We start from the raw sequence: 18,264 nt of genomic DNA, 5'->3' as shown, positions 1-18,264 counted from the left end.
AACGCTGTTCAATATTTACATCAATGAGTTAGCGGTGATGTTGGAACAGTCTACAGCTCCTGGCCTCTCTAAACATGACATGGAAGTCAAATTCCTGCTCTATGCAGACGACCTGGTCTTGCTGTCGCCCACTGAACAGGGGCTGCAGCAGAGCCTGGCTCTGCTAGAGCAGATCTGTCAAACCTGGGCCCTTGCATTGAATTTGAAAAAACAAAACAAAATCATGATCTTCCAAAAAAAAAGGTCAGATCTCAGGAAAACATATACCACTTTACTCTAGGCAACACCGCCCTAGGAATTACAGTTACCTCGGACTAACAAGCAATGCCTCAGGGAGCTTTGACCTGGCAGTGAATGCATTAAAAGAAAAAGCTTGCAGAGCTTTCTATGCCATCAAAAGAAGGCTCTATAAAATAAATATACCCATTAGAATCTGGTCCAAAATTTTTGACATATATGCGCTACATGGAAGTGAGGTCCACTCAGTCAGCAGAACTACACAAAATGGGACAAGCATCCTGCAGAAACCCTGCATGCAGAATTCTGCAAAAATATATTACAAGTACAGAGGAAAACACCTAATCATGCATGCAGGGCTGAATTAGGCTGTTACCCACTGCTCATCCACATCCAAAAAAGAGCACTCAAATTCTGGATGCATCTCCGCACAAGCCCCCCAGACTCACTACAATATAAGACCCTGCAAACCCAAGGGCTGAGCCCAGAAAAGAGTCCCATCAGTCAGCTGGCCCTGAAGCTCACTGCACTAACCTCCATAACACTGCTAACCAGCTACCAATGAAACTAAATCCCAAAATAAACTTAATTGCTATCGGGCCCTAAACAGAAACTACACCCCTGCAGAGTATCTCTTCACTGTCAGAGATACAAGGCAGACAGATCCTGACAAAGAACAGGCTCAGTGCCCACAGCCTGGCCATAGAAAAAGGTAGACACAGAAAAACCTGGCTGCCCAGAGAAGATTGGCTGTGTGGTCACTGTGAGACAGGAGAGGTAGAGACAGAGATGCACTTTCACCTAAATTGCAATAAATACTCCCAAACAAGGACAAATTATTTTGAAAAATGTACAATATCCCTTCCCCATTTTCCAAAAATGACCAACCCAGAAAAACTATCTGTCCTCCTGGGGGAGGGACACACAGCCCAGCTGGCTGCCCAGTATGTGGCCGCCTGTCACAGCCTGAGGGACACTGGGTGAGCGCTCTGCACTAAGACACCACTGGGGTTCATATTCTGTTAAATATCACTGAACTGTTGTTATTATTGATATTATTATTTACTGTTACTGTAAATACAACTGTATTTTTCCATACTTTTATTTTTATTCTATCTCATTGTGCAAAACTGATAATTATAATATAGGATCAGCTACAGCACACACACACTGAGTTATAACACTGCACAGCATCTGCTACAGCACAACACACTGAGTTATAACACTGCACAGAATCTGCTACAGCACACACACACTGAGTTATAACATTGCACACCATCTGCTACACCACACACACACACTGAGTTACACAACAATGCACAGCATCTGCTGCAGCACACACACACTGAGTTAACACTGCACAGCATCTGCTACAGCACACACACACTGAGTTATAACATTGCACACCATCTGCTACAGCACACACACACACTGAGTTACACAACAATGCACAGCATCTGCTGCAGCACACACACACTGAGTTATAACACAGCATCTGCTACAGCACACACACTGAGTTATAACATTACACAGCATCTGCTACAGCACACACACACCGAGTTATAACACTGCACAGCATCTTCTACAGCACACACATGCGAACGATTATAGATATATGCTATTTGAAAGAAAAAAGTACATCACCACAGAAAGCCAATTCCTACATTCGCACATAACACAATAATTTATATCAAGTAATACTATAGTCACTCATAGTTTGTTATATTAGTACTGCAAAATACCATACAGCAGGTGTGGCCAATTCGTATCGCCAGACGCCCGGGACAACAAGATTTGTAGGACGGACAAGAAGTTTTGCCGTTATACTTTGCCCGTTGGATAAGTAGTTTTTATTTATTTATTTATTTTTCCAGTGTTCGCTCTGTTGCTAGAAAGTCACTCAGGTTATATTTGTAGAGAGCCAAGCAAGTTTCTGAAAACTAAATTAGGGAAAACTAGCACCTACACATAACATTTTAAAAATGTTTACGTCCCACCCCTATTACTTCTGATTGGCTAGCAGTTGAAGAAGCTGATCTTCTATTGGTTACAAACACACCGAGAAATGGTTGCCTAAAGATGCGCGCCTCTACCAAGACACACGTTCATCTCTTAAAAACTTAAGGTATTATTTACGTTTTTTGTAAATGAGCAAATAAGTTATACTGCTTTTTTAACATAAATCTGACATTTAAATGCAGCAATCTAGCAAAGTTACAAAACAAAAAACACCATAGTCGCTGCAGTATTAGCGGATTTAAAAAAATCGTGTTGTGTAATTTAACACCTCGTGGTCAAGCCCGGTGTAGTTGTTGGGAATAGGTTTTTAAAAAACCGTAACGTTTACTGTTTAGAACAAGCAAAAAATGTAATTTTTTTTTCTTTCCATTTTAGTGTTGCTGACCTAGTTTGCTATTTACCATATCTACATATTTTTTATATTTAAATGCTATATATATAAGGCGAGAGTCAGGTGGTTAAGACATCGCGTGTAGTATAATGTAAATACTGTCGAAAAATATTAAAATATCCAGTGTTAAAAATTAATGAAGAGTCAGTTACACAAAACGACGGCTGATACCAACTGAAAGGAGTAACACTGAGTATCTGACTGAAGTTACAGCAAATGACTGGTATGTACTACAAATAAAATACCAAAACAGCGTCTTATTTAAAATGGCAACCTGGTTCGTATCTTCGATGAGAGCAGGTATTTTGACAGGCGTGTTCTTTGATTTTGGTGGCGCAGACGGTGCAGTGATTTGTCTTTGTTCGTAAGTAGTTCCTAATCGTGACATTTTACTGGATACTGTAACGGCTTGGAACACTGATGGACCAATCAGCATGCAGCATTCTAACAATCCGTTTTATAATTATAAGTATAGTGTAGTACTATTAAGTAAAATAAATATATCATAGAAATAAACAAAAGAAAAAAATATATATTTTATGTCTGCAATATTTGATGGAACCTACTGTAAATGTGCATTTTGGTAGAAAAACAGTAAAAAAAAAAAAAAATCATCAGAGAAACTTAACTTGACAGATTATACACACTTACTTTATAAATCTGGGGTTCAGCAGTTATAAAACTATTTACAGTACAACATTAAGAAAATTGCTTATTATAGTTGTACTCTTAGTATGTTACATAAATGTATGAGCAAATGTGTTCCAAACTGCACATAAATTTGTTGATGTCAGGTTGGGTCACAGGGAACCTTTTTTTTTTTTTTTTTTTACTTTAGTGGTCGCCAATTTTGTTTTTATTGTTTTCTCCCCAATTTTTAAGCTCAGCTCACCGTTACCACCCCAGCGCTGACTCGGGAGCGGCGAAGATGAACACACGCTGTCCTCCGAAGCGTGTGCCGTCAGCCGACCGCTTTTTTTACACATTGCAGACTCACCATGTAGCCACCTAGAGCGACAGCGTCGGAGGACAATGCAGCCCTGGGCAGCTTACTGGCAAGCCCGCAGGTGCCCGACCAGACCACAGGGGTCACTGGTGCGCGGTGAGCCAAGGATACCCTGGCCGACCTAGCCCTCCCTCCTCCCGGGCGGCGCTTGGCCAATTGAGCACCGCCCCCTGGGAGCTTCCCTTCTCGGTGGGCAAAGGAATAGCCTGGACTCGAACTCGCGACGTCCAGACTATAGGGCACATCCTGCACTCCACACTGAGCGCCTTTACTGGATGCGCCACTCGGGAGCCCCTTGGGGAACCTTTTGTGTGTCTTGAATAATTTAGTTAACCAGTCAAGCTACAAGGCTAGATCCGCCCCTGTTAATCACTAATTGATTGATTGTGTTTACTGTTAAATTAAACCAAAATCCTACAAGTTATATTCTATTTATTTTGTGTGTGTTTTGTGCAACGGGGAGGGGGCAAGTATTTTTAAGAAGGACAAATAGACTTTTAAGAACGTGTTACAGGATGGAGTGTGTGAAGACGTCAGGCCAGAGCAGGAACTGAAACAGATACTGCAGGTAAGAACATAAGAAGTTCTGAATGCTGTCTAGATCATTTTGAATGACCTTTTCTGCTGCAACAGTGTTTGCCACTCCTCCTGTTTTTGTGTCTGCAAATTTAACAAGCTTGCTTACTATACCAGAATCTAAATCATTAATGTAGATTAGGAATAGCAGAGGACCTAATACTGATCTCTGTGGTACAACACTGGTTACTTCACTCCATTTTGAGGTTTCTCCTCTAATCCGTACTTTCTGTTTTCTACCTGCTAACCACTCCCTAATCCATGTGCATGCATTTCCTTGAATCCCTACTGTGTTCAGTTTGAGAATTAATCTTTTATGTGGACTTTGTCAAAAGCTTTCTGGAAATCTAAATAAACCATGTCGTATGCTTTGCAATTATCCATTTTCAATGTTGCATCCTCAAATAAAAATCAAGCAGGTTAGTTAGACACGATCTCCCTTTCCTAAAACCATGCTGACTGCCTCCCAGGATATTGTTACCATATAGGTAATATTCCATTTTAGATCTTATTATAGAAGTCAGGCTTATTGGTCTGTACTTACTTGGTTCGGTTTTGTCTCCCTTTTTGTGGATCGGTATTACGTTTGCTATTTTCCAGTCTATCGGTACACCCCCTGTGTCAAGAGACATGATCTTGGTTAGCAGTTTGTAAATAACTTCTTTCATTTCTTTGAGTACTATTGGGAGGATCTCATCCGGCCCAGGGGATTTGTTTATTTTAAGAGCTCCTAGTCCCTTTAACACTTCTGCCTCTTGTTATGCTAAAGTTATTTAAAATTGGATAGGAAGAGGTTGACATGTCGGGCATGTTGTCCGTGTCCTCCTTTGTAAAAACCTGTGAAAAGTAATCATTTAATATATTTGCTATTTTTTTTTCTTCATCTATGATTTTGCCATTTGTGTCTCTTAGACATTTAACCTCCTCTTTGAATGTTCTCTTGCTGTTATAATATTGGAAAAACATTTTGGAATTGGTTTTAGCCCCCATAGGAATATTGATTTCTATCTCTCTCTTGGCCTTTCTAACTTCCTTTTTGACTTGTGTTTGCAGTTCCAAGTACTCTTTCTGTGTACTTTGTTTTTTGTCCCTTTTAAATCCTCTGTAAAGTGCCTTTTTTTGCTGAATATTTTTTTTAATTGATCTATTAACCCTTTGCGGTCCATTTATTAATCGCGCGTCAGGCACGCCAGGTCTAATTAATTTTCACATGCGCAGTTAATTTTAGACGCGCTGTTTAAAAGTATTTTTTTTCAGTCAAACGGGTTTAAATGGCCCTGCATATCAACAAAGCACACACTAGGCATCTCCAGCCCCACCCCACCCTTTCGTTCGCTATAGCTTTCACCTATGTAAGAAATAAATAATAATAATAATAATAGTCGTACATGCCGATCGATCATCTCCGGATCACTCGTTTTATCACCAAACTCCTCAATAATGCAATCCAAGTCATTATTTTATTACTATAACATCTCAAAAAAGCTCTGAAAATGTCCGTGTTTTCTGTGCGCTGATTCAGTCAGCCAAATTGTTTACTTCAGACCGCCCCCTGTTATCTGATACCTGATACCATGTATGACTAATCATGAGATACGCCTTTATTTTTTTTAATTTTTTTTTTTCGACTTGTCTCGGCTCCTGTCGCTCCCACTCGGCAATTCTCCCATTTTATACGGGGGAAGTTGAAGTCCCCCATTAGTATGGCTTCTCCTTTTCTACATGCATTTCGAATGTCATTGTATAACAGATTATTTTGCTCAGCGTCTGAATTTGGCGGTCTATAGCATGCTCCTATTATTATGCCCTTTGAGTTTTTGTCCATTATTCTGACCCATATTGATTCTGCATTGTTTTCTTTGTCCTGATTTAACACCTGGGCTTCAAGACTATTTCTTATGTATAGCGCTACCCCTCCGCCTCTTCTGTCCTGCCTGTCTTTCCTATACAGTGTGTACCCACTAATATTATATTCGTCTCCATCACTCTCAGACAATCAAGTTTCTGTAACACCTATCACATCGTAGTTACTTGTTAGTGCAGTAGCTTCAAGTTCTAACATTTTGTTTCTGAGACTTCTAGCATGAACTTAAATACATTTAATAGTCGTCTTACCTGAGTTGTTGGTCTTGTTTTGTGATGGTCTCCCTTCTGTTTTTTTGTTTTCTCCCCCCTTCCTTTCTAGTTTAAATGCTTCTGGACCTCCTCAAGGATCCTTTCTCCGAGTAGATTGGTTCCCTTTCTGTTTAAGTGCCGTTCGTCCCACCTATATAGATAGTCCTTGTTGTAGAATGTGTTCCAATATTCAAGACAGGTGAAGCCTTCCTGTGTGCACCATGATTTCAGCCATGCATTTTGATTTTGTATTTCCAGCTGTCCATATGGTCCTTTGCAAGGTGCCAGCAGTATCCCAGAAAATACCACAGTTTTGGTCTTGTCTTTTAATTTCCTTCCTAGCTCTCTGAATTTATTTTGCAGGGGTCTGTCTCTTCCAATGTTGTTTGTACTGATGTGGACGACTACTACCGGGTCATCTCCTGTTCGTTCTAGGTGCCTGTCCACGTTCTCAGTGATGTGCTTGACAGAGGCTCTGGAAGGCAGCACACTGTTGTAGTAAGGGGGTCCAAACTGCGAACTGAACTTGCTGTGTTTCTCAATATGGAGTCCCAACAATCGTGACCTCCCTTCTTTTTGCTGCCTGGCCAGCACTGTTTACAGGGTCCTGGATGTTGTTCCCTTCATTCTCTTGATGTTGGTTTTGGTCATCTAAATGTTGAAGTGGCTCAGACTGTTGGATGTTTGGATTTCTGGTGGTTGTGTTTGACGAAGTTTCTTTTTTTCCCTGCTTCTGCCTATCTGAACCCAGCTGTTTCGACTCTCTTCCATCTCCCTGGTGGCTTTCAGTCTGCTAGGGGTGCAGACTTCCATGAATTGTGGGTGTGCCAGCTCCTCAAGCTCCTGTTGCTGTCTCATTTCCTGCATCTCCATTTCTAGCACACTTACTCGTTGAAGCAACTCCTGGATCGTACGGCACTTTACACAAACTTGGTTGAGCTCTGTTGGGAGTCTAGGTTGGGTGCAATGGCGTTTGCGCTGTCTTTATTTTAAATACAAAAATAAAGTAAAAGATTTAAACAAAAAAACACTGCTCACAGAGCAACATAAATATTTAAGCAAAACAAAAATCACAAACACAAAAATCTAACAGCCAATACAGGTCAGGCTGGGGAAATGCCTTCACTGATCCTATATGTTTTGTTTTGTTTTGTTTATTTTCGCTCTTACTCTCGGAACCAGCAGGTATTCACCCTCTGCTGGTGGAGGTGGGAGGGGCAAGCAGTCCTCCCACGACGGTGAAGGTGGAACCAGCAGGTATTCACCCTCTGCTGGTGGAGGTGGGAGGGGTAAGCAGACCTCCCATGACGGTGGAGGCGGAACCAGCAGGTATTCAACCACTGCTGGTGGAGGAGGCAGAGGCAGCTCCTACTGCTCTGCTCCTGCCAGTGGAGGTGATAGAAGCAGAGGTAGCTCTTGCTGCTCTGCTCCTGGTGGAGGTGGTGGAGGCAGAGGCAGCTCCTGCTGCTCTGCTCCTAGTGGCGGAAGCGGTGGAGGTGGGAGCAGCGTGTAGTCTCCTGGCGACAGAGGAGGGAGCAGCGTGTAGTCTCCTGGCGACGGAGGTGGGAGCAGCGTGTTGTCTCCCCCTGTTGCAGGGGACTGGTGCGGCTCTGCCTCACTTGCAGGGGACTGGTGCGGCTCACCCTCTCTTGTAGGGACTGGTGCGGGTCTCCCTCTCTTGCAGGGGACGGGTGCGGCTCTGAAGGCGCAACCAGCAGGCACTTTTCCTCTGCTGGTGGAGATGGAGACAGCAGGCACTCTTCCTCTGCTGGTGGACATGGGGACAGCAGGCAACCGCTGCTGGTGGACATGGGGACAGCAGGCACTCCTCCGCTGCTGGTGGACATGGGGACAGCAGGCACTCCTCCGCTGCTGGTGGACATGGGGAAAGCAGGCACTCCTCCTCTGCTGCTGGAGATGGGAACAGCTGCCTCTCTGGCTTTGGATTCCCCCCGTCTGGGCGCTAGTTCCTCCTTCTCCTCCACCTCCTGGAGAGCGGGGCAGCCAACCACCCAGTGGCCCCGTTCCCAGCAGGTAGGGCACAGGTTCTCGGCCTCGAGCACACTGAGGCAAGCCTTCCAGCTGCCCTCCGGCCGCCCCTCCTCCTTTCCTGGCAGGAGCAGTTGAGGATCGAATGGCCCTTCTCCTCACAAAGTGGGCACCAACTCGCCGTGTCCACCAGGCGGTAGCACTCATCCCAGCGGCCCTCCCTGGGCGCTGGACGCTGGGGAGGTTGTTGGTGCCTTCTGCCCATCTTCCTCTTTCCTCTGTCCTTCACATCCTGGTCCTCTATTCAAAATTGACTTTTTAAAAAAGAAAGAAAAATCCTGCAGTACCTTTCTCTGGCCTGAGTTGGAGGCTGTGGTGGATCCCACGAAGACACCACGTGTGACAGGATGGCATGTGTGATGACGTCAGGCCAGAAGCAGGAACTGAAACAGATACCGCAGGTAGGGTGCAATGGCGTTTGCGCTGTCTTTGTTTTAAATACAAAAATAAAGTAAAAGATTTAAACAAAAAAACACTGCTCACAGAGCAGAAGGGGTTTTAACCCCATACCCACCTACTACACATTACAAGACCGGCTCTCTCGCCGGTCTCAAACAGCAAATAATAAAAGACGGACGGTGCTCGCCCGCCCTCACATAAATACAATAATAATAATAATAATAATAATAATAATAATAATACAAAACATACATATATGGGCAGTTGACAAAAAGTCATGTCCGGAAATTGAAAAAAAAAAAAATTCTCATATTGATTATGAAAATCATATAGTTGCATTACATTGAGTCTGAAGTTCTCAAACAAATATGTCGTAACATTGGATTTTACATTTCACTCCAATTTTATGAACCTTTTAATGCATCAGTGTCTTGAATTTGTCTTGCGGTGTGACACCATAAAATATGTATATGTAACATCTCAGATAATCTTGTTTTGATAACAAAATTGTTTCTTCATTCTTGACTACTCCTATTTCTAGATCATTGACTGTCTTTTGATTATCAAGTGAAATGAGATAGAATTTGCTGTTATAATGGTGAAACCCGGGTGTCTCCCACTAAATTTTGAGTAAGATTTGCTGCGATTTTTCTGCACATTGTTAAAAATCCATGAATTTACTTGTGTGGTATATAATGACATTACCTGCCACATACTCCTACAATTATTTTCATATTTTTCTTTGGGCTCACCCTTTCTTGCCCTCATTTATAAGCGTCACCCCAAAGGACACCAGACACACCAAAGGAAGAAACAAGGAGCAGTGAGAGTTTTCCCTTTCAAAAATAAATTTTATGAAACTTTCAAAAGTGTGTGAACGCCATACAATCTATTAAATGTAACAATTCAACAAAATAACTTGAAATGTGTTTAACACAAGCTTGAGAAATGTGCCAACTCTATGAAACTTGAGGTTTAACAGGCATAACAAGGAATTATTTGCTAATGTTTGTTTGAAAAATAATTAGTTTGCATAAAATGTACCCCACATCACTTAAAATGTTCAACATGATATTCAATTGGTAAAAATAACTCTGAAAAACACCATTTACACTGGTTTATTATGAGAACATGTCCACTGGTGTGACAGCTGTGTCCTCTGGAGTGACATGAAAATGGTGTCACACCAGTGGACATATCTGACACACCAATGGACTTCTCATGATGTTTGGCCATTTTGGATTCTCAAGCATTCCATTTTAACTCACTGGCTCTTTTCTCATTGGTTTTCATAGTTTAATGATTAATGATTAACTTTTTAGTTTAATGATTAATGATTAACTTTTTTTGCATTCTTGTTTAAAAGGTGTCACACCAAATGATGTAACAGATGGACACAAAGGCCACACCATTTTCTCCAGTGATGTCGTCTATACTTCTGATTGAGGAAGGACCCTCTTCACCGCAATGGTGTCCAAGTAAATGCACATTTTAAAATCACATTATGGTGTCACACCGTGGGACATCCTCTTTGCTGACAACACATAACATATCATAAGAATTTAAAAATGTCCTGTATAGACTTGAGGAATATCATTCTTATAAATACACTTCTGTGTTGACATGCCAGAAATTTGAGAGTGGACTTTTACTAATTATTCTTAATTTATCAATGTTTTTCAATTTTGCAGCCCTTCATAACAGTCACACCAGTGGACATTGATCATGTTGAGTTCAAAACTCCCCCAAAAATTGTTGTGCATTTTGCAACTTTTCATATAGTTTAGATTAAATACAAAGCCTTTTAGTATATGACACAGTTTTAATAAAAATAAAATTAAGTTATAATTGTTTTTGCTCCGAGATCGAAATCAATATTGCTAAGGGGGCTAAAACCAATTCCAAAATGTTTTTTTCCAATATTATAACAGCAAGAGAACATTCAAAGAGGAGGTTAAATGGCAAATGGCAAAATCATAAACGAAGAAAAAAAATAGCAAATATATTAAATGATTACTTTTCACAGGTTTTTACAATGGCGGACACGGACAACATGCCCCACATGTCGACCTGTTCCTATCCAGTTTTAAATAACTTTAGCATAACAGAGGCAGAAGTGTTAAAGGGACTAGGAGCTGTTAAAATAAACAAATCCCCTGGGCCGGATGAGATCCTCCCAATAGTACTCAAAGAAATGAAAGAAGTTATTTACAAACCGCTAACCAAGATCATGCAACAGTCTCTTGACACAGGGGTTGTATTGACAGACTGGAAAATTGCAAACGTAATACTGATCCACAAAAAGGGAGACAAAACCGAACCAGGTCACTACAGACCAATAAGCCTGACTTCTATTGTATGTAAACTTATGGAAACTATAATAAGATCCAAAATTGGAAAAATTACCTATATGGTAACAATATCCTGGGAGACAGTCAGCATGGTTTTAGGAAAAGGAGATTGTGTCTAACTAACCTGCTTGATTTTTTTTGAGGATGCAATATCGACAATGGATACAGTACAACGTTGCATATCCGACCCCTTGTGGACTGGGGTATAGGCGGATATGTGAAAGTCAGGTTTGTGAACATCTATAGAAACAGCATTTACACATCCATAAATAGGTTAGTGAACAAAAACAACACGCAAACTGCTTTAAACATGGGGACGTTTTTGCTTTAAAAGTAAGCAAACGTAAACGAGATTAATTTGGCTACAATACACAGTGTTGCTATGCGGTTTACTATAAGCCATCTCCATGCAAAGCTTTTTAAAATAAATAAATAAATAAATAAATACAAAACAAACAGTAAATGTACAGTAACCTGCAACTGATGGCTTCTTTCTTAACTCTAGAAGTCCCTGCCTCCTTGGTTCTGTTTTTTTAATATCTCTGTCACGGTACTTTGCGCTCTTTCTTGATATTGCCAACAGTCGAATATCGGTTTAAATATTGCTTTGGCTATATTAAACAAACGGCCAGTAAGCATTGCGTTTATGAAGCTTGCTTTGTTTAATTCAAATGCATTTAAAAGCTACAACAACACTCTGCCAATATCTGCAAGCGTGCGCTCCATCATATAAACACATTGCACAAAAAAAAGAGTAAAACACAAAGCTTTGTCAGCTGGTGTATTGAAACGTCGCTGCTATACACATCTCTGACTGACACACGCACATAGTCAGTCTCTCTTAAAGGGGAACGCACCAAAAGGCTGATTTGCTATAACACCTTCTTTCTGTTTCCATTGCGGACGCTGCATTTACTGCCAATACCATTACTCTCGTAGCTTAAGTTTAATATTTATTTATTTATTTATTTATTTATTTAGCGAGGCGGTTAATTGATCAGGGTGGTTATGTGACGTTCCACTGTAATTGCAAAGCATACAACATGGTTTATTTAGATTTCCAGAAAGCTTTTGATAAAGTCCCGCATAAAAGATTAATTCTCAAACTGAATGCAGTAGGGATTCAAGGAAATGCATGCACATGGATTAGGGAGTGGTTAACATCTAGAAAACAGAAAGTACTGATTAGAGGAGAAACCTCAAAATGGAGCGAGGTAACCAGTGGTGTACCACAGGGATCAGTATTAGGTTCTCTGCCATTCCTAATCTACATTAATGATTTAGATTCTGGTATAGTAAGCAAACTTGTTAAATTTGCAGACGACACAAAAATAGGAGGAGTGGCAAACTCTGTTGCAGCAGCAAAGGTCATTCAAAATGATCTAGACAGCATTCAGAACAGGGCAGACACATGGCAAATGACATTTAATAGAGAAAAGTGTAAAGTACTGCACGCAGGCAATAAAAATGTGCATTATAAATATCATATGGGAGATACTGAAATTGAAGAAGGAATCTATGAAAAAGACCTAGGGGTTTATGTTGACTCAGAAATGTCTTTATCTAGACAATGTGGGGAAGCTATAAAAAAGGCCAACAAGATGCTCGGATATATTGTGAGTTGTGTTGAATTTAAATCAAGGGAAGTAATGTTAAAACTTTACAATGCATTAGTAAGACCTCACCTAGAATATTGTATTTAGTTCTGGTCACCTCATTACAAAAAGGATATTGCTGCTCTAGAAAGAGTGCAAAGAAGAGCAACCAGAATTATCCCGGGTTTAAAAGGCATGTCGTATGCAGACAGGCTAAAAGAATTGAATCTATTCAGTCTTGAACAAAGAAGACTACGCGGTGATCTGATTCAAACATTCAAAATCCTAAAAGGTATAGACAATGTCGACCCAGGGGACTTTTTTGAACTGAAAAAAGAAACAAGGACCAGGGGTCACAAATGGAGATTAGATAAAGGGGCTTTCAGAACAGAAAATAGGAGGCACTTTGTTACACAGAGAATTGTGAGGGTCTGGAACCAACTCCCCAGTAATGTTGTTGCTGCTTGATGAGATTCTGGGATCAATAAGCTACTAACAACCAAACAAGCAAGATGGGCTGAATGGCCTCCTCTCTTTTGTAAACTTTCTTATGTTCTTATACCTTTTTTCGCACAGAAATATTTAAGTTAGCACTCCCCTTCATTACTACTGTTTCCAATACTTTCCTTTAGAAAACCGTCCATTTTAAAATAAAACTCTTTGAACTGCAAATATAATCCCTTCACAACAAATATATTCAACACTTGATTTAACACTATAGAAGTGCATTCCGCGGATTAGCCGACATGCAAGAATGGTCCAGGAGTGTGTTCTAAACTTATGTACGCTTAAAAATATGGCTTTATTTGGTACTGGGTCTGCACGCCACAGGTGCACATTGCTAAGCTTTAAAAGTTGCCTGTTTGTCCTGTGTTGGTAATTTTGTTATCGGTAATTTTATAAGAAATATAGGAGATAATCACAGAAAATGCTCCCATAATAAACCTGATTTAAGTTTTTATCTGCAAAAAAACCAAGAGCTTCCAGTGGTCTAGCAGCCCCTGGACCTCCGCTTAAAGTTGACCCCCCCCCTGAAATCTGAAATGGTGCCCCTGGGTTCAACCAGACTTTCAGGGGAGGTGGAAGCAAGGCTGGATTTAGGTATCTTTGCCCCCAGGACATTATAGCAGAAAAGCCCCCCCCAAAATACCCAACCCTTGCTGCCAGGTCGCACCCGAATGCAAACATATTGTAGCGATCCTGGGGGAAGGGGGAAGAATCGGGATAGTGTAGAGGGTGTGTACGCGTGGAAGGGGTTGCATAGTGGTGTGTGTGTGCAGGGGTTGCATGTGTGTATGCATTCAGGGGTTGCATGGTGGTGTGTGCATGCAGGGGGTTGCATGTTGTGTGTGCGTGCAGAGGTTGCATGGTGGTGTGTGTGCAGGGTTTGCATGTTGTGTGTATGCGTGCAGGGGTTGCATGTTGTGTATGTGTGGTGTGTGCGTGCAGGGGTTGCATGTTGTATGTGCGTGCAGGGGTTGCATTGTGGTGTGTGCGTGCAGGGGTTGCATGTTGTGTGTGGTGTGTGCGTGCAGGGGTTGCATGTTGTGTGTGCATGCAGGGGTTGCATGTTGCGTGCAGGGGTTGCATGGTGGTGTGTGCGTGCAGGGGTTGCATGTTGTGTGTAGTGTGTGCATGCAGGGGGTTGCATGTTGTGTGTGCGTGCAGGGGTTGCACGGTGGTGTGTGCGTGCAGGGGTTGCATGTTGTGTGTGTATACGTGCAGGGGTTGCATGTTGTGTGCGTGCAGGGGTTGCATGGTGATGTGTGCATGCAGGGGTTGCATGTTGTGTGTGTGTGTGGTGTGTGCGTGCAGGGGTTGCATGTTGTGTGTATGCATGCAGGGGTTGCATGTTGTGTGTGCGTGCAGGGGTTGCATGGTGGTGTGTGCGTGCAGGGGTTGCATGTTGTGTGTAGTGTGTGCATGCAGGGGGTTGCATGTTGTGTGTGCGTGCAGGGGTTGCATGTGGTGTGTGCGTGCAGGGGTTGCATGGTGATGTGTGCGTGCAGGGTGTTGCATGTTGTGTATGCTTGCAGAGGTTACATGTGTGTGCGTGCAGGGGTTGCATGTTGTGTGTATGCACGCAGGGGGTTGCATGTTGTGTGTGTGTGTGCAGGGGGTTGCATGTTGTGTGTGTGCGTGCAGGGGTTGCATGTTGTGTGTGGATGTGTGTGTAGGGTAATTGGCGTGTAGGTTTTGCATGAAAGATGTGGGGACAGGGGCTGGAGTAAAGGGCAAGGGGATATAAGGGGGTGCGTGGAAAAGACCAGGAGATTGGGGGAGACAAGAGTGTGAGAGAAGGCTGTGTTTAGGAGAGATGGGAAAGGGAAAGATTAAGGCCACAGAAAAACAAACACAACATGTAAATCCTTTTATTTTCATTTTCGTCTTTCAATTCCCTTCCCTTACTTTACCTTCAACTGCATCCAGCCTCAGTTTCATTTCTATCCCAAGAACCCGAAAACACTAATATATGGTGAAAATACTGTAGAATACTAACCGAAAATATACAGTACTTAACAATCAAATGTATTGGCTATCCACCGATTTCATTTTTTTTTTTTGTATCGGGGGGGGGGGGGGTTTATCGGGTTTTATCTGTTAAAACCAAAAATCAGAAGCCCTAGTTATAATCCAGCGACCAAAATGTCAATGCTCAATACTTTTTAAAAGCAATTTACAATGTTAATTAATGTTAAGAACGTATTCTATAAATGTGATCATTCAAAGCAAAAGTTGTAAAACAATCAGAAACTAGCTAAATAAATCAACAAACATTTCAACTTCTGATTTCATGAAAAGGCACACAAAAGACAAAAAAATGTTTGTTATTTGTTTTCTATTAGTTTCTGAATTAATATTAGGAACTTTTCAGCAACACAATTAATTTCAACTAAATAGCACAGTATTGTAATACTCCAAATACAGTGGGTTCCAGGTACTGCATTACATTACAATGCACTGTGAAAGCAATATGAAACGCTACCTACTGCATAGTCTTCTTGTTTTCGTCCTTTCAAAGTCTTTGATGTCAGAGTAATCCAATTTTCTCAAAATGTCACTCCTTTTGACAGTGGAGTCGATCCTGGCCCATGGTGGCTCTCAAATCATTCTTACGGAGTCCCATGGTTACAAGCCCTTTTCTTTAACCACTGGACCACACAGCTTCAATGATCTGTCGCAGTCGGTGCTAAACCATTCTCTTGCAAAGATTTAAACCCAAAATTTGTCGACTTCAGTATTTTCTGTAAGCAAACATTTTTCGCTTGTTTGCTTTTTTGAGTTTAGCCGCATCACTCCGTTTCTGCGTTTAGCCACACCACTCAGTTTGTAGCGCTTTCCTGGTTGAATCACTGTGAAGTCAGGCTGTACGATGTGCAATGGGAGAGGGGGAGTGGGCTAGTTCAGCACGAGCGTGATGGGAATGTACGGGAGTTTTCGTCTATGTCAGACGGGGAAAAGTTGAATGACAAAATTTGTGTGGTCCCTGTCTGACATCAGGAAGCATAAGCCGTTTACCCAACTAAACAAATACAAATCAAAACAGTTCATACGTCCGTCCCCCCCCCGGAAATACACATATACTGTGACTACTTTACTTATTTGCACACTATAATACTGGAACAAACAGGTCTCTTACTCGCTCTTTGGTTTGATTTCTTTCTCTTCTGCTTCCGCAGCACTTCCACTTCCTTACTCCTCTATACCCCCATCACAAAGCTATCAGCTAAGCCCTTTTGTCACTAACTTTAACAAGCAGTTAACCAATTGACCATTATCCTTAATTAGTTAAAGAACAACTATGGATTTTCTGGAGGCGTGCATACATGCGGGACTCATGACATCCAGTGGTCAACCCATTACAATGCAGGGAACAAAGATCTTATTCTCAAACTAACATACTGATTCTGCAGCACTTCACCACAGTAATCAAAGAATCAACCACTTATAAGAATAAAACCATCCGGGTTGGATGTGATTCTTATAAACAGAGTGCACTATATTAAACTTGATTTTTGTATTTCTGAACAAACACATCAGCAACGCTAGGTGGCAGTATCCTATATGTTATTACGTTGGGGTGGGTCTCCCAGTAAAGCTCTATCGTAGTTGCCTAGTTTATCGTTTTGTGTTTTTGTTATTATTATTATTATTATTATTATTATTATTATTATTATTATTATTATTTATTTCTTAGCAGACGCCCTTATCCAGGGCGATTTACAGTCGTAAACAAATACATTTCAAGAATCACAGTACAAGTAATAATACAATTAAGAGCAAGATAAATACAATGACTTTGGTTCTAGCAAGTAGAAGTATGACAAAATATGATTCAATAATGGAGCAGATAACAGTGTCAGTGATAGTTGCATCAGGATATAATTAAATACAAAATACTACAGATTAAATAACACTTGACAGATTACAGTACTCTAATGTACAGGATTAAATGCAGTAAAATAGAGGGCAGATAAGAGCAAGTAAAGCGCATTTAAGGAAGAGTGATAAGTGTCCAGGGTGAAAAACAGAGGAGTTCTACAGGTGCTGTCTGAAGAGGTGAGTCTTGAGGAGGCGCCGGAAGGTGGTCAGGGACTGGGCAGTCCTGACACCTGTAGGAAGGTCATTCCACCACTGCGGGGCGAGGGTGGAGAAGGAGCGGGCTCTGGAGGCAGTGGAGCGTAAAGGAGGTAGAGCCAGTCTTCTAGTGCAGGAGGAGCGGAGAGGTCGAGTGGGGGTGTAGGGAGAGATGAGGGTCTGGAGGAAGCTGGGTGCAGTCTGGTCAAGGCATCTGTAGGCGAGTACAAGAGTCTTGAATTGGATGCGAGCGGTGATCGGGAGCCATTGGAGTGAGCGGAGCAGTGTAGTTGCATGGGAGAAGCGAGGCAGAGAGAACACCAGGCAAGCAGCAGAGTTCTGGATGAGCTGGAGTGGACGGGTGGCGGACGCAGGGAGGCCAGCCAGGAGGGAGTTGCAGTAGTCTAGGCGGAAGAGTACCAAGGCCTGGACCAGGAGCTGGGTAGCATAGTGGTGAGGAAGGGTCGGATTCATCGGATGTTGCTCAGGAAGAATCGGCAAGTTCCTGCCAGAGTGGAGATGTGCTGGGAATAAGAGAGGCAGGGGTCCAGGGTGACTCCGAGGTTCTTAGCAGAGGAAGATGGAGAGAGTGTGGTAGATTCCAGAGGAACAGGGATAGAGAGATCAGATGAGGGGGAGGAGGAGGGAAAGAAAAGGAGGTCAGATTTAGAGAGGTTGAGTTTGAGGTGATGCGAGTGCATCCAGGAGGAAATAGCAGACAGACAGGTAGAGATATGGGACGAGATGGTGGAGTCAGAGGTGGGGAAGGAGAGGAAAATCTGAGCATCATCAGCATAGAAATGGTATGGGAAACCATAGGAATCGATGAGGGGGCCCAGGGAGCAGGTGTAGAGAGAGAACAGGAGAGGACCCAAGACTGACCCTTGGGGAAATCCTGTTGAGAGAGGGCGAGGTGTGGAGGTTGCTCCACGCCAGGTTACCTGGTAA

General features: G+C 42.2%; 1 protein-coding gene across 5 annotated transcripts in view; it reads right to left on the bottom strand.

Annotated features, from left to right (window-relative positions):
* LOC117965550 (mitochondrial adenyl nucleotide antiporter SLC25A23-like) overlaps window positions 1–18,264 on the bottom strand; it is a 102,111-nt gene that overhangs the window by 72,078 nt on the left and 11,769 nt on the right. For 2 of the 5 annotated variants that reach the window (XM_059007235.1, XM_059007236.1), the window contains exon 1: window positions 1,980–2,308. The exons of 2 other annotated variants lie outside the window; for them this stretch is intronic. In XM_059007235.1, coding sequence (XP_058863218.1) covers window positions 1,980–1,982 — 3 coding nt within the window. In that variant the 5' untranslated portion in view covers window positions 1,983–2,308. Of the gene's footprint in view, window positions 1–1,979; window positions 2,309–4,773; window positions 4,846–6,344; window positions 6,461–18,264 lie in introns of those variants that run through there. One more of the 5 variants, XM_059007237.1, reaches the window with a different exon arrangement.

This window comes from Acipenser ruthenus, chromosome 34, assembly GCF_902713425.1.
Source record: "Acipenser ruthenus chromosome 34, fAciRut3.2 maternal haplotype, whole genome shotgun sequence".
In the NCBI taxonomy this organism is placed as follows: Eukaryota; Metazoa; Chordata; class Actinopteri; order Acipenseriformes; family Acipenseridae; genus Acipenser; species Acipenser ruthenus.
Note: the sequence above shows the minus strand (reverse complement) of the source record. Positions and strands in the feature narration are given on the sequence as shown.